This window comes from Papio anubis, chromosome 10 (assembly GCF_008728515.1).
Source record: "Papio anubis isolate 15944 chromosome 10, Panubis1.0, whole genome shotgun sequence".
NCBI classification, from domain to species: Eukaryota; Metazoa; Chordata; class Mammalia; order Primates; family Cercopithecidae; genus Papio; species Papio anubis.
The window spans coordinates 10,789,963-10,806,017 of record NC_044985.1 but is presented as its reverse complement, the minus strand read 5'-3'; the positions used below and the strand labels follow the sequence as shown (position 1 = coordinate 10,806,017).

The 16,055-nt window shown below is 41.2% G+C and overlaps 1 protein-coding gene across 5 annotated transcripts in view; it reads left to right on the top strand.

Annotated features, from left to right (window-relative positions):
- Nucleotides 1-16,055, top strand: part of CFAP221 (cilia and flagella associated protein 221) — a 118,247-nt gene that overhangs the window by 77,557 nt on the left and 24,635 nt on the right. For all 5 annotated transcript variants that reach the window (XM_003909214.4, XM_017947937.2, XM_017947936.3 and 2 more), the window contains 5 exons: nt 7,525-7,630; nt 9,580-9,713; nt 11,784-11,864; nt 12,481-12,588; nt 12,678-12,812. In XM_003909214.4, coding sequence (XP_003909263.2) covers nt 7,525-7,630; nt 9,580-9,713; nt 11,784-11,864; nt 12,481-12,588; nt 12,678-12,812 — 564 coding nt within the window. The remainder of the gene's footprint in view (nt 1-7,524; nt 7,631-9,579; nt 9,714-11,783; nt 11,865-12,480; nt 12,589-12,677; nt 12,813-16,055) is intronic.

The following is a 16,055-nucleotide window of genomic DNA, read 5'->3' as shown; positions in this document are numbered from 1 at the left end:
ACTGTGCCATGAGGAACGGTGCACTCCAGTCCAGATACTGCACTTTTCCCATGGTCTTCGCAACCCACAGACCAGGAGATTCTCTCGGGTGCCTACACCACCAGAGCCCTGGGTTTCAAGCACAAAACTGGGCTCCATTTGGGCAGACACTGATCCAGCTGCAGGAGTTTTTTTTCATACCCCAGTGGCGCCTAGAACGCCAGTGAGACAGAACCATTCACTCCCCCGGAAACGGGGCTGAAGCCAGGGAGCCAAGTGGTCTAGCTCAGTGAATCCCACCCCCATGGAGCCCAGCAAGCTAATCCACTGGCTTGAAATTCTCGCTGCCAGCACAGCAGTCTGGAGTCGACCTGGGATTCTCGAGTTTGGTGGGGGGAGGGGCCTCTGCCATTACTGAGGCTTGAATAGGCGGTTTTCCCCTCACAGTGTAAACAAAGGCGCCAGGAAGTTCAAAGTGGGCGGAGCCCACTGTAGCTCGGCAAAACCACAGTAGCCAGACTGCCTCTCTAGATTCCTCCTCTCTGGACAGGGCATCTTTGAAAGAAAGGCAGCAGCCCCAGTCAGGGGCTTATAGATAAAACTCCCATTTCCCTGGGACAGAGCACCTGGGGAAAGGGGTGGCTTTGGCACAGCTTCAGTGGACTTAAACATTCCTGCCTGCTGACTCTGAAGAGAGCAGCAAATCTCCCAGCACAGTGCTCAAGCTCTACTAAGGGACAGACTGCCTCCTCAAGTGGGTCCCTGACCCCTGTGCCTCCTGACTGGGAGACACCTCCCAGCAGGGGTTGACAGACACCTCATACGGGAGAGCTCCAGCTGGCATCTGGCGGGTGCCCCTCTGGGATGAAGCTTCCAGAGGAAGGAACAGGCAGCAATCTTTGCTGTTCTGCAGCCTCTTCTGGTGATACCCAGGCAAACAGGGTCTGGAGTGGACCTGCAGCAAATTCCAGCAGACCTGCAGCAGAGGGGCCTGACTGTTAGAAGGAAAACTAACGAACAGAAAGGAATAGCATCAACATCAACAAAAAGGATGTCCAAACAATAACCCCACCCGAAGGTCACCAGCATCCAAGACCAAAGATAGATAAATCCACGAAAATGAGGAAAAACCAGCGCAACAAGGCTGAAAATTCCAAAAACCAGAATGCCTCTTCTCCAAAGGATCACAACTCCTCGACAGCAAGGGAACAAAACAGGGTGGAGAATGAGTTTGACAAATTGACAGAATTAGGCCTAGAAGGTGGGTAATAACAAACTCCTCCAAGCTAAAGGAGCATGTACCAACCCAATGAAAGACAGCTTAATAACCTTGAAAAAAGGTTAGAGGAATTGCTAATTAGAATAACCAGTTTAGAAAAGAACATAAATAACCTAATAGAGCTGAAAAACATGGCATGAGAACTTCGTGAAGCATACACAAGCATCAAGAGCTGAATCAATCAAACAGAAGAAAAGATATCAGAGATTGAAGATCAACTTAATAAAATAACACGTGAAGACAAGATTACAGAGAAAGAATGAAAAGGAATGAACAAAGCCCCCAAGAAATGTGGGACTACATGAAAAGAGTAAACCTATGTTTGATTGGTGTACCTGAAAGTGACAGGGAGAATGGAACCAAGTTGGAAAACACTTTTCAGGATATTATCCAGGAGAATTTCCCCAACCTAGCAAGACAGGCCAATATTCAAATTCAGGAAATACAGAGAACACCACAAAGATACTCCTCGAGAAAAGCAACCCCAAGACACATAATCATCAGATTCACCAAGGTTGAAATGAAGGAAAAAATGTTAAGGGCAGCCAGAGAGAAAGGTCAGGTTACCCACAAAGGGAAGCCTATCAGTCTAACAGTGGATCTCTCGGCAGAAACCCTACAAGACAGAAGAGAGTGGGGGCCAATATTCAACATTCTAAAAGAAAAGCATTTTTAACCCACAATTTCATATCCAGCCAAACTAAGCTTCATAAGTGAAGGAGAAATAAAATCCTTTACAGACAAGCAAATGCTGAGAGATTTTGTCACCACCAGGCCAGCCTTACAAGAGCTCCTGAAGGAAGCACTAAATTTGGAAAGGAAAAACTGGTAACAGCCACTGCAAAAACATACCAAATTGTAAAGACCATCAACACTATGAAGAAACTGCATCAATTAATGGGCAAAACAACCAGCTAGCATCATAATGACAAGATCCAATTCATACATAACAATATTAACCTTAAATCTAAATGGGCTAAGTGCCCCAATCAAAAGATACAGACTGGCAAATTGGATAGAGAGTCAAGATCCATCAGTGTGCTGTATTCAGGAGACCCATCTCACATGCAATGACACACATAGGCTCAAAATAAAGGGATGGAGGAATATTTACGAAGCAAATAGAAAGTAAAAAAAAAAAAAAAAAAAGAGGGGTTGGCTGGGCATGGTGGCACGGTGGCTCATGCCTGTAATCCCAGCACATTGGGAGGTCAAGGCAGGTGGATTACCTGAGGTCGGGAGTTCGAGACCAGCCTGACCAGCATGAAGAAACCCCATCTCTTAAAAACTCAAAAATTAGCTGGGTGTGCTTGTGCATGCCTGTAATCCCAGCTACTCAGGAGGCTGAGGCAAGAAAATCGCTTGAACCCGGGAGGCAGAGATTGTGGTGAGCCGAGATCATGCCATCGCACTCCAGCCTGGGCAAGAAGAGTGAAACTCTGTCATAAAACAACAAAGATCAAAAAAGACAAAGAAGGGCATGGTAAAGCGATCAACACAACAAGAAGAGTTAACTGTCTTAAATATATATGCACTCAATACAGGAGCACCCAGATTCATATTCTCAGAGACCTACAAAGTGACTCAGACTCCCACACAATAATAGTGGGAGACTTTAACGCCCCACTTTCAGTATTAGAAAGATCAACGGGACAGAAAATTAGCAAGGATATTCAGGACTTGACCTCAGCTCTGGACCATGTGGACCTAATAAACATCTACAGAACTCTCCACCCCAAATCAACAGAATACATGTTCTTCTCAGCACTACATCGCACTTATTCTAAAATTGGCCACATAATTGGGAATAAAACACTCCTCAGCAAATGCAAAAGAGTGGAAATCATGATAGTCTCTCAGACCACAGTGCAATCAAATTAGAACTCAGGATTAAGAAACTCACTGAAAACTGCACAACTACATGGAAACTGAACAACCTACTCCTGAATGACTACTAGGTAAATAACGAAATTAAGGCAGAAATAAATAAGTTATTTGAAACCAAAGAGAACAAAGACACAACATACCAAAATCTCTGGGACACAACTGAAGTGGTGTTTAGAGGGAAATTTATAGCACTAAATGCCCACAGGAGAAAGCAGGAAAAAACTGAAATCGACACCCTAACATCACAATTAGAAGAACTAGAGAAGCTAGCAGAAGACAAACAAACAACTAAGATCAGAGCAGAACTGAAGGAGATAGAGACACAAAAAACCCTTCAAAAAATCAATGAATCCAGAAACTGGTGTTTTGAAAAGGTTAACAAAATAGATAGACTGCTAGCCAAAGTAATAAAGAAGAAAAGAGAGAAGAATCAAATAGACACAATAAAAATGATAAAGGGGATATTACCACTGATCCCACAGAAATACAAACTACCATCGGAAAATACTATAAACAACCCTATTCAAATAAACTAGAAAATCTAGAAGAAATGGATAAATTCCTGGACACATACACCCTCCCAAGACTAAATCTGGAGGAAGCCGAATCCCTGAATAGACCAATAACAAGTTCTGAAATCAAGACAGTAATAGCCTACCAACCAAAAAAAGCCCAGGACCAGACAGATTCACAGTCACACTTTACCAGAGTTACACAGAGGAGCTGGTACCATTCCTTCTGAAGCTATTCCAAATCATAGAAAAAGAAGGAATCCTCCCTAACTCATTTTATAAGGACAGCATCATCCTGATACCCAAAACCTGACAGAGACACAACAAAAAAAGAAAATTTCAGGCCAATATCCCTAATGAATATTGATTCAAAAATTCTCAATAAAATACTGGCAAGCCGAATCAAGGAGCACATCAAAAAGGTTATCCATCACGATCAAGTCAGCTTCATCCCTGGGATGCAAGGCTGGTTCAACATACTCAAGTCAATAAACATAATCCATCACATAAACAGAACCAATGACAAAAACCACATGATTATCTTAATAGATGCAGAAAAGGCCTTTGATAAAATTCAACACCCCTTCATGCTAAAAACTCTCAATAAACTAGGTATTGATGGAACATATCTCAAAATAATAAGAGCTATTTATGACAAACCTGCCAAGACCAGCTCAGTCAGGGAGACTCTAACCCAGCGGCACTAGAGGAATTAAAGACACACACACAGAAATATAGAGGTGTGAAGTGGGAAATCAGTGGTCTCACAGCCTTCAGAGCTGAGAGCCCCGAACAGAGATTTACCCACATATTTATTAACAGCAAACCAGTCATTAGCATTGTCTCTATAGATATTAAATTAACTAAAAGTATCCCTTATGGGAAATGAAGGGATGGGCCAAATTAAAGGAACAGATTGGGCTAGTTAACTGCAGCAGGAACATACCCTTAAGGCATAAATCGCTCATGCTGTTGTTTGTGGCTTAAGAATGCCTTTAAGCGGTTTTCCACTCTGGGCAGGCCAGGTGTTCCTTGCCCTCATTCCCGTAAACCCACAACCTTCAAGCTTGGGCATCATGGCCATTATGAACATGTCACAGTGCTGCAGAGATTTTGTTTATGGCCAGTTTTGGGGCCAGTTTATGGCCAGATTTTGGGGGACTTGCTCCCAACACAAACCCACAGCCAATATCATACGGAACGGGCAAAACCTGGAAGCATTCTCTTTGAAAACCGGCACAAGAGAAGGATGCCCTCTCTCACCACTCCTATTCTACATAGCATTGGAAGTTCTGGCCAGGGCAATCATGCAAGAGAAAGAAGTAAAGGGTATTCAAATAGGAAGAGAGGAAGTCAAATTGTCTCTTTGCAGATGACATGACTTTATATTTAGAAAACCCCATTGTCTCAGCCCCAAATCTTCTTAAGCTGGTAAGCAACTTCAGCAAAGTCTCAGGATACAAAATCAATGTGCAAAAATCACAAGCATTCCTATACACCAATAATAGACAAACAGAGAACCAAATCACGAGTGAACTCCCATTCACAATTGCTACAAAGAGAATAAAATACCTAGGAATATGACTTACAAGGGATGTGAAGGACCTCTTCAAGGAGAACTACAAACCGCTGTTCAAGGAAATAAGAGAGGACACAAACAAATGGAAAAACATTCCATGCTCATGGATAGGAAAAGTCAATATTGTGAAAATGGCCATACTGCCCAAAGTAATTTATAGATTCAGTGTTATTTCCATCAAGCTACCATTGACTTTCTTCCCAGAATTAGAAAAAAACTACTTTAAATTTCATGTGGAACCAAAAAAGAGCCCGTATAGCCAAGACAATCCTAAGCAAAAAGAACAAAGCTGGAGGCATCACACTACCTGACTTCAAACTATACTACAAGGCTACAGTAACCAAAATAGCGTGGTACTGGTACCAAAACACATATATAAACCAATGGAACAGAACAGAGTCCTCGAAAATTATGCCACACATCTACCACCATCTGATCTTTGACAAACCTGACAAAAACAAGCAATGGGGAAAGGATTCTCTGTTTAATAAATGGTGTTGGGAAAACTGGCTAGCCATATGCAGAAAACTGAAACTGGACCCCTTCCTTAACACCTTATACAAAAATTAATTCAAGATGGATTAAAGACTTAAACATAAGACCTAGAACCACAAAAACCCTAGAGGAAAACCCAGGCAGTACCATTCAGGACCTAGGCATGGGCAAAGACTTCATGACTAAAACACCAAAAGCAATGGCAACAAAAGACAAAATTGACAAATGGGATCTAATTAAACTAAAGAGCTTCTGACAGCAAAAGAAACTATCATCGGAGTGAACAGGCAACCTACAGAATGGGAGAAGATTTTTGCAATCTATCCATCTCACAAAAGGTTAATATCCAGAATCTACAAGGAACTCAAACAAATTTATAAGAACAAAACAAACAACTCCATCAAAAAATGGGTGAAGTATATGAACGGACACTTCTCAAAAGAAGACATTTATGTGGCCAACAAACATGAAAAACAGCTCATCATCAGTGGTCATTAGGGAAATGCAAATCAAAACCACAGTGAGATACCATCTCACGCCAGTTAGAATGGTGGTCATTAAAAAGTCAGGAAACAACAGATGCTGGAGAGGATGTGGAGAAATAGGAATCCTTTTACACTGCTGGTGGGAGTGTAAATTAGTTCAACCATTGTGGAAGACAGTGTGGCGATTCCTCAGGGATCTAGAACCAGAAATACCATTTGACTCAGCAATCCCATTACTGGGTATATACCCAAAGGATTATAAATCATTCTACTATAAAGACACATGCACATGTAAGTTTATTGCAGCACTGTTCACAATAGCAATGACTTGGAACCAACCCAAATGTCCATCAGTGACAGACTGGATAAAGAAAATGTGGCACATATACACCATGGAATACTATGCAGTCATAAAAAAGGATGAGTTCATGACCTTTGCAGGGACATGGATGAAGCTGGAAATCATCATTCTCAGCAAACTATCACAAGAACAGAAAACCGAACACCACATGTTCTCCCTCATAAGTGGGAGTTGAACAATGAGAACACATGGACACAGGGAGGGGGAATATCACACACCAGGACCTGTTGGAGGGTGGGGGACTAGGGGCAGGATATCATTAGGAGAAATACCTAGTATAGATGGCGGGTTGATGGGTGTAGCAAAATACCATGGCCGTGTATATTTATGTAACAAACCTGCATGTTCTGCACATGTATCCCAGAACTTACAGTATATATTTAAAAAACAAAACAAAACAAAACAAAAAGAGCTGCTTACAGAATGGAAAGTGATGTAAATTATAGAATGAACAATCCCCTCAACCACAGCTCTGGGCTCACCTGCAGTAGCATCTGCTCTGAAGGCAAAGCTCATTGGTATGCAGTTACCATTGCCCATAACCCACAGTGCTATTGCTGCAGAATCACCTGTGCCATTTGTCCTTCAACTCTGAAAATAGCACAGTGCTAGCATTACTATTCAGATATATCCAGAAGAAACAACAAAGAACTAGTCATTCTTTCCACACTGGAAATATGAGAAAATCAAGGCTCATAAATTGGGTGAGACAAGGCCAGATGACAACTTGGTCTTTTTTGTATTCAGGCAATTCAGTATTGCCCAGACTTTGAAGTCTCTGTGACCACAGTCTAGGGAGAGTAACATGCCACACTCACTCCCTGTGAACTCTGACTTACAGTGGCAGCCTCAGCTCTTAGTGTGATTGGGGAAAGTGAATTAGGTTGAATGCCAAAATGAGCATGTGTTGATTAATAATTTGAAATCATGATCCACTCCAATTTCAGGTCATGATTCAGGGACGATTATTCAATATGCTGAGTGCTGTTCGTGAAATGGACAAAGAGAGTGTACTGAGAAAGATCGGCCAAGCAAAACAATCGATGGCGCAAGGTGAAGTATGGCTGCAAAGCACAGAGATGCCAAGACTGATCATGCCTCTGAGCGTGAACTTTCCTTGGAATGAAGTTAGCCCTATGCAAATAAAAAATTTTCACCAGTCACACATATTAGTTTCCTATCCCTGCTGTAACAAATCGCTTGTGCCCTCTGCTTCCTCTTGTCACCAGAGACTAGGGTAGTCATCATTTATACTTGCTGATTGACTGGCTGAATCTGGTATTTTCTCAACCCAGCACTTACACATTAAGCCTTTTAAACTTAATGGCTTAAAACAAGGCAAATTTATCATCTCACAGTTCTGGAGGTCAGAAGTCTAAAACCAAGGTGTTGATAGGGCTGCAGTCCGCCCGGGGGCTTGCAAGTCCTTGCCTTTTCCAGCTCCTGGAGTCCACCTGTATTCCTTGGCTCATGGCCCTTTCCCCACATGACCCTAACCTCTTGCTTCTGTCCTCGCATCTCCTTGTGTGAGTCTGATTCCCCCGTTTCCTTCCTATGGAGACTCTGATTACGTAAGGCCTACCTGTCTAGTGCAGAATAATCCCCATCACATAGCCCCATCTGCAGAGTGCCTTTTACCATGGAAGATAACACATCCACAGGCCCCTGGGAATAGGATGTGGACACCTCTAAGTGCCATTATTCAGCCTATCTCATGATATAAAGTGGATCTCCATGCCAGGTTTGGCTGAAATTCCTAGCCACTTGGTAATGAACAAGGTCACCCAATCCCAAACCAAGTTGTAATGTCTGTGAAGTGTGGCTGTGGCTCGACCTCCTGTTTTGTGCCCTCTGCTTCCTCTTGTCACCAGAGACTAGGGTAGTCATCATTTATACTTGCTGATTGACTGGCTGAATTTGGTATTTTCTCAACCTACCATTTGCACATTAAGCCTTTTAATCTTGTATTGTATTTCCTTAAGTTAAGGAAATTTCCATCCTGGCCACCGTGACCACTGTAGCTCATACCTATAATCCCAACTCTTTGAGAGTCCAAGGTGGGAGGATCACTTGAGCCCAGGAGTTCAAGACAAGCCTGGGCAACATACTGAGACCCCTGCATAATTAAAAATTATCCAGGACTGGTGGCATATGCCTGTAGTCCCAGCTACTCAGGAAGCTGAGGTGGGAGGATAAGCTAAGCCCAGGAGCTCAAGGTTATAGTAAGCTGTGATCGTACCACTGCACTCAAGCCCAGGTGATAGAGCAAGACCCTGTCTCTAAAAAAAACAAAAAAAGAAAGAAATTCCAATCCTCTGATGCCCAGCTTGGCTGGGACTGTTGGAGGCCCACTCTCAGTAGCTTTTGGGAGCCCTAACACCGTATCACCATATTCTCCCAATACATATATTCCCAATCCACAGTTTGTATGCCAGCCCACAAGCAGGCCCGGATCTTTCCAGACTCTTCCTCCCTTCCCGGCCTGAGCCTCTGAGCCTGGCTCAGGCTTCCCCGTCCTCCCTAGGCACAACCACACTCCCATCTGACACTCTACTGAGACCCAAATGTGTATTTTGTTTTTCAAAACATTGCATAACATTTTAATGATTCTCTTTCTTCCTCCTATATTATTTTTTATCTCTGGTGTTGAAGTTTATTAATAAAGAAACTCTTTTCTGAAAAATTATAAAATTTACTTGTGAATTCTGTGGGGATGTATAGAAAATGTCTTCATTTACTTCTTTAATCATTTTCTTTCCTTAATTCATCAGAGATATTTTAATTATGAATTATAATTTTCTGGAAATAAAGATAAAATTTTTTAACCGGAAAGGAGGTTGAGGTAAGGAACCAATGGGACACTGAAAGTGGAAATATATATATATATATAAACATGCACACACCCACTAATTGGTATATGGAAAATATGCAAATATATGTGGTGGTTTCCCATGAAAATACCTTTAGTACCCCCTAAAAGTGCTGTTTTTTTTCACCCATAGAGGCGAATTTCTTCAAATTCTTCCTGAAGCGGAGCAGTCAGGATGATTATACCAGCCGATTCTCTGTGTCGCCCAATGAGGTGCTGCCCTTCGCTTTCCCAGACTGCAGCTCGCCCCAGGACTCTAATGAGTTGGTAGGTGCTGTCAGACTTGGTGGCAGGGACTGGACATGATCATGATCGTGTTGGGCAGATACAAGGCAAGCCCTTCCGTCTTAGTCCCTTCACCTCCTCCCAGAGGCTCCAAAGGAAGACCAGGAGAGTATTACCAGCAGAAAACCAGGGGTCATCTCCTGCCATCTGCCTTGCTCCTGATACACCTGCACAGAGCTCCCTGGTAACCTGGGCTGGTCCTTCCCAGCCTGAAATGCAGCATGAGCACTGACCCCCACCCAACTGTCCTGGAACTGGGCCTGAGTGCAGAAGGGAAGAGAGAGGAACCCAGAGGGCCCCACCTGGCCCAGGGAGGCAGGCTCTGCTCAGCTGGGCCCTTCTGCTGCCTGGGCACATTGTAGAAGTCAGGGAAGGGCAGCCCTCAAGTCTGGGCCTGACCTCATAAGAAGGGAATGTGGTCCCAGAAACTGACAATCTAACCCATCAGACTCACAATCCACTTCTCTCTCTCTCTCTCTGGGGTGTGCGTGTGCACTTGTGTGTGTGTGTGTGTATGTATCTTTCTCTCTTGGGGTAGCAGGCAGTGTAATGGCTCATCCTTCTTCCCTTATGGGCACAATGGTGCATTATTGAAAAAGTAAGAGTTAACCCTTATGTTGTATTTACTATACTTCAGGCAGTGTCTTAAGTCCTTCCAGTATATCACCTCATTTAATCTTCAACAAATCTACATGATAGGTTTACCATTTTTCAAATGAGGAAACTGAAGCACACATTCACATAGCCAGTAATAAAATGTTGCTCGCGTTCACATCGTTAGTAATAAAAAGTATACTTAAATCAATATTGCAAGTGCATGTGCAAAATATTTTGTTAATTTCAAAGAATAAACATCATTCACATTCTAAAATATTTGTTAAGCATTGCAGGTAATCTACTCAAGAATTACGGGACTGAATTTAGAAATTCCATACGTTTTCTGCTTTTGATAATTGTATGACTTAAAAGAGCAGAATAATTAGTTCCTAAGAAATAAAAATCCTGTGATTTTCAAGCAACAATAAATGTCTGACACTCGATAATTAATGGGGTGAAGAGGTTGATGGGGTGGAAAGAGATCGTCACTGTGCAGTGGAGACCCCTCATTATTTTTGAATAGTTTGAAGCTGACATGTTTCATTTGATCTTTTAGTGCTACAAAGACTTCCCTGCTGCTCAGCATGGTTGAAAAATAGAGCGCTCAGCATTCCTGTCTATAAAAAAAAAATCTATTAATTTATTTCATAAATACTGTATTTCATCAATTCTAAGATGCCTTTTTCTTACATTTAGCATCTAGAAATTGGGAAATGGTATCACTGTGGCATATTAACGTTTCATCATATTAGTTTAGTGATGGCGTATTAGATTAGGAGATGTATGCTGTTTTTTGAGTGCCCGTCATATTCAGGCACCATCCAGATCCTCGGGGTGTCTGAGACAGACTAGTATGCAGGAAGTGTATTAGGTAGTGCTTCGGGGGTTCGCACCTGTGGAAGGCAGGCAGAGGGGACAGGATTGGGTGGAGAGAGAAGCAGGACCGGGGTCCACCTCAACAAAGGCCTTAGGTGGGCCTGTGAGAACTCTGAGGCTGGCACAGGGTGAGAGGACGCAGCATGCTTCCCGTGGTTTCAACCCGCCATGGAGGTGAGCTGCCTGGGAGGAGCGCTTGACCCTGATGGAGGCAGTGCCCTTCAGATGAGGCAGCCCCTGAAGAGGGCTCCCCTGCCCCCAAGAGACGTTTTTATCCCTACACTCCTGGCAGCTGGGGGCTGAGTCCTTCAAACCTGAAGAAGTTTCTGAGTGACACATTGCAGCCTCCACAACCGCAGAAAATAAAAGAGACTCACATCCACTAGGAGACATGGAGGAGGGGGTGATCAGGGCCGCCTTCCTGCCTTATAGATCAAGTGGCAACTGTGGTTGCAGGAGGAGTTGCTCTGAGAGTAGAACTGGTCATTAATGTTTCAAAATGTAATGGAAACAGAAGCATAGCCACTCTTGCTCAGTGGTGATTCTCTGTTCTTTTTCTTTTTTTCCTTTACATTTTAGGCTCCTGATGGCCTTGGACTGGTCCCAATTAAGTCTTCAGAAGTTCAAATCAAGCAGAGTTATTCCTTCTTCAATCTGCAGGTCAGACCTGTCACATAGAATTAATTAATTGAGTTTCTTATTAAGTAAACAAGATATTCTTGAATTTGAATTGCAGTGTTTTATATAGTTTTGCTTTATGGCAGATTACACTGTGTGGCACACTCTGCTGCTATTGGATAACATATGGGAGGTACACCAGATTCTTTTCTCATAGTGTGGTTTATGCAAACTAGGATTTCTACTCTGTGGATATACCTATATCATGCATATATGAAGCTATCTGAACTACATATATTAGAAACTTCAAGAAAAAATATAAGATAAGTGAGAAAAAATTAGTCAGCCTTTCTTGAGACATATGACCACTTCTGTTTTTGAAAATGAAAATATTTTGGTGTCCTTCTACACTTAAGCCATGTAGTATGGTTGAGTAATCATGAACACTCATGTGTGCCGAAACCCAGAGCAGGGCTCAGGACTTTCACTAAAGTCTGTCCAGACTGGTCCAAACTAACAATAGCCACAATCCGATGACTGCAACATGGTTCTTGTCTTACTTTTACCACCAGGAAGCTCGGAAATGCTGTTGTTGAGAAGTAGATCCCACCAAATGGTAACAGGTTTTTAAGGATTTTCAGTCTTCTTTCACCTTCAGGTTCCTCAGCTGTACAAAATTAAGAGATATCAGCCATTCTCTGTCCACAAGTCTTCAACAAGTTACAGACCTCAAAAGCTTGCCCGAGCCCTAAAGCAAGGAGCTGAGGTAACACACCCCCACCTTCCAGAATCTCTCTCATCTTTTCCCTCCTATCCTGGCATCAAAACTAACGTGCTGCCCTTGGTCCTTGTTAGGATGAAGTCACCACCATCGTAGCCCTTCCAAAGCAAGACTCCACAACTCAGCTCTCTGGCAAGACATCAGTTTTGAGCATGAAACCACCTGAGGCCTTAGCCATGTCTCTGGATTATGATCCTCTGTATATTTTTGTAAGTGGCAACTGGCAGAAGCCTTGTTTTCTGTGCTCCTTTATTTCAGCAATTACTCTATAGGAAAAAGAGAATTCATTGGGAATATTTTTTCCCTTTGGAATTTCAAGTGTTAAACAATATCTGACCTTTAAAATTGTTTGCCAGCCTTTGTTTTTTGGAGAATATCAATGATTCCATCTTTTAGCAATTCCTGCCTTTTTAATGAAAATAATTTTATGATCTTTTCTAAATATCTATAATATATAAATATAGGCCAAAGAAGAAATTAAAAAAGAAATTAGAAAGTATTTTTAAGTGAATGAAAATGAAAACAAACAAAAAATCTGTGGGAAATTTATAGCACTACACACCTACATTGGAAAAGAAGAAAAGTTTCAAGTTAATGTCCTAAGCTACCCCTTTAAGAAACTAGAAAAAGGAGGGAAGATGAAACCAAACTAAGCAGAAAAAAGAAATAATAAAGGTCAAATTGACAATTAATGGAATAGGCTGGGCACAGTGACTCACGCCTGTAATCCCAACAGTTTAGGAGGCCAAGCCAGCAGATCACTTGAGGTCAGGAGTTTGAGATCAGCCTGGCCAACATGGCGAAACCCTGTCTCTACTAAAAGTACAAAGAAATTAGCCAAACATGGTGGCCCCTGCCTATAATCCCAGCTACTCAGGAGGCTGAGGCAGGAGAATTGCTTGAATCCAGGAGGAGGAAGTTGCAGTGAGCTATCACGCCACTGCACTCCAGCCTGGGCAACAGAGCAAGACTCCATCTCAAAAGAAAATAAAATGAAATAGAAAGCAGAAAAACAATAGAGAAAAACTGGTTCTTTGAGAAGATCAATAAAATTGATAAACCTGTAACCTGACTGATCAGGAAAAAAGGCAAAAGGCACAAATTACCAATGTCAGGAATGAGAAAGGTGACATCACTACATATTCTACAGATTTTAAAAAGATAAGAAGTTAATATTATGAAAAACTTGATGCCAGTAAATTTGATGACTTAAATGTGCAAATTCATTAAAAGGCACAAACTGTAACATCTTATCTAAGAGGAGATAAATAGCCAAAATAGCTTTTTTTTTCCGAGATGAGTCTCGCTGTGTCCCCTAGGCTGGAGTGCAGTGATGTAATTTTGGCAAGCACCGCCTCCCGGGTTCACACCATTCTCTTGCCTCAGCCTCCCGAGTAGCTGGGACTACAGGTGCCCACCACCATGCCCGGCTAATTTTCTGTATTTTTAGTAGAGACAGGGTTTTACCATGTTGGCCAGGATGGTCTTGATCTCCTGACCTCGTGATCCGCCTGCCTCGGCCTCCCAAAGTGCTGGGGTTACAGGCGTGAGCCACCGCGCTCGGCAAAGTAGCTTTATATCTGTTAAAGAAATTGAATTTTTGGTTGAAAACTTTCCCACAAAGAAACCTCCAGGCCCAGATGCCTTCACTACAGAATTCTGCCAAATATTTAAGGAAAGAATAATACAAAATCTACACAAATTCTTCCAGAAAATGGAAGAGAAGAGACTAATTCCCAAATTATTCTAGAGGCTAGTATTACTCTGATACCAAAGCCAGACAGAGATATTACAGGAAAAAAAAGAAAAGATCAATATCCTTTATGAACATAGATGAAAATATTTTTAACAAAATTTTAATAAATCAAGTTAATTGCTTTATAAAATGGATAATGTATCATAACCAAATAGGGGCTTGAATCAGGAATACAAGATTAATTTAACATTAAAAACTCACTATAGTTTACATGTAACACTCTAAAAAGGAAAAACATCTCAATAGTAACAGAAAAATTATCAAACATCCATTCCTGATGAACACTATCAGCAAGTGCGGGATAGAAGGGAACTTTCTCAACCAAATAATGGTCATCTATTTAAAACCTAGAGCCAACATCAAACTGAGTGGTAAATGACTGAATGCCTTCCTCCTAAGATCAAGAATAAGGCAAGGATGTCTGCTCTCACTAATTCTATTCAGGATTATAAGTATAGCCAATGTAACAAGACAAGAAAAATAAATAAAAGGCAGCCAGATTTGAAAAGAAGATATAAACCCATCTTTATTTACAAAAAAAAAAAAAAATGATTGTCTATCAAGAAAATACAATGAAATCTACAAAAAACTACTTAAACTAATAAGGGAATTTAACAAGATTGCAGGATGTAGAATCACCATATAAAAATCAATCATATTTCTGTATACTAGCAATAAACATTATGAAACTTAAGTTTCAAAAGCCATATCATTTAACAATAGCATCAAAACATGTGAAATAATTAGAGATAAATATGACAAACATGTACAAGATCAGTACACTGAAAATTATAAAACATTACTGAGAGAATTCAAAGAAAACCTAAATAAATAGAGAAATAAACAGATTAATGGAACAGAATAGAGGATCCAGAAATATATTCATTCATACATTATCATTAATTGATTTTTGACAAAGGTCAGAGATAATTCATCAGAGAAAAGATAACCTTTCAACAAATTGTGCTAGAACATTTGGATATCTATTTACCAAAAATAAAAACAAGAATTTCAATTAGTATCTCACACCATCTACGTAAATTAATACAACATGGATCATAGACCTAAATAGAAAACCTGAAACTGTAAAACTACTAGAAAACACACAGAAAATCTTTGTGATCGTCCAATTAGACAAAGATTTCTTAGATAAAACACCAAAAAAACACAATCCATAAATGGAAAAAAAATGGATTAATTGGACTTTGTCCAAATTAAGAATTTCTGTTAATGTTAAGAAAATAAAAATATAAATCACAGACTTGGAGAAAATATTTGGAAATCACATATCTGATAAGAACTTGTATCCAGAATATATAAAGAACTGTCAAAATTCACAAAGGAAACAGTCAACAGAATGAAAAAGTGACCTACAGAATATAGTCAGCAAACTATATATTTGATAAGGAGTTAATACCCAAAATATATAAGAAACTTCTACAACTCAATAGTTAAAAAAAAAAAAAAAAAAAAAAAAACCTGGCCGGGCGCAGTGGCTCAATGCCTGTAATCCCAGCACTTTGGGAGGCCAAGGCGGGTGGATTACAAGGTTAGGAGATTTGAGACCATCCTGGCTAACACGGTGAAACCCCATCTCTACTAAAAATACAAAATTAACTGGGCATGGTGGCGGGCGCCTATAGTCCCAGCTACTCAGGAGGCTGAGGCAGGAGAATGGCGTGAATCCTGGAGGTGG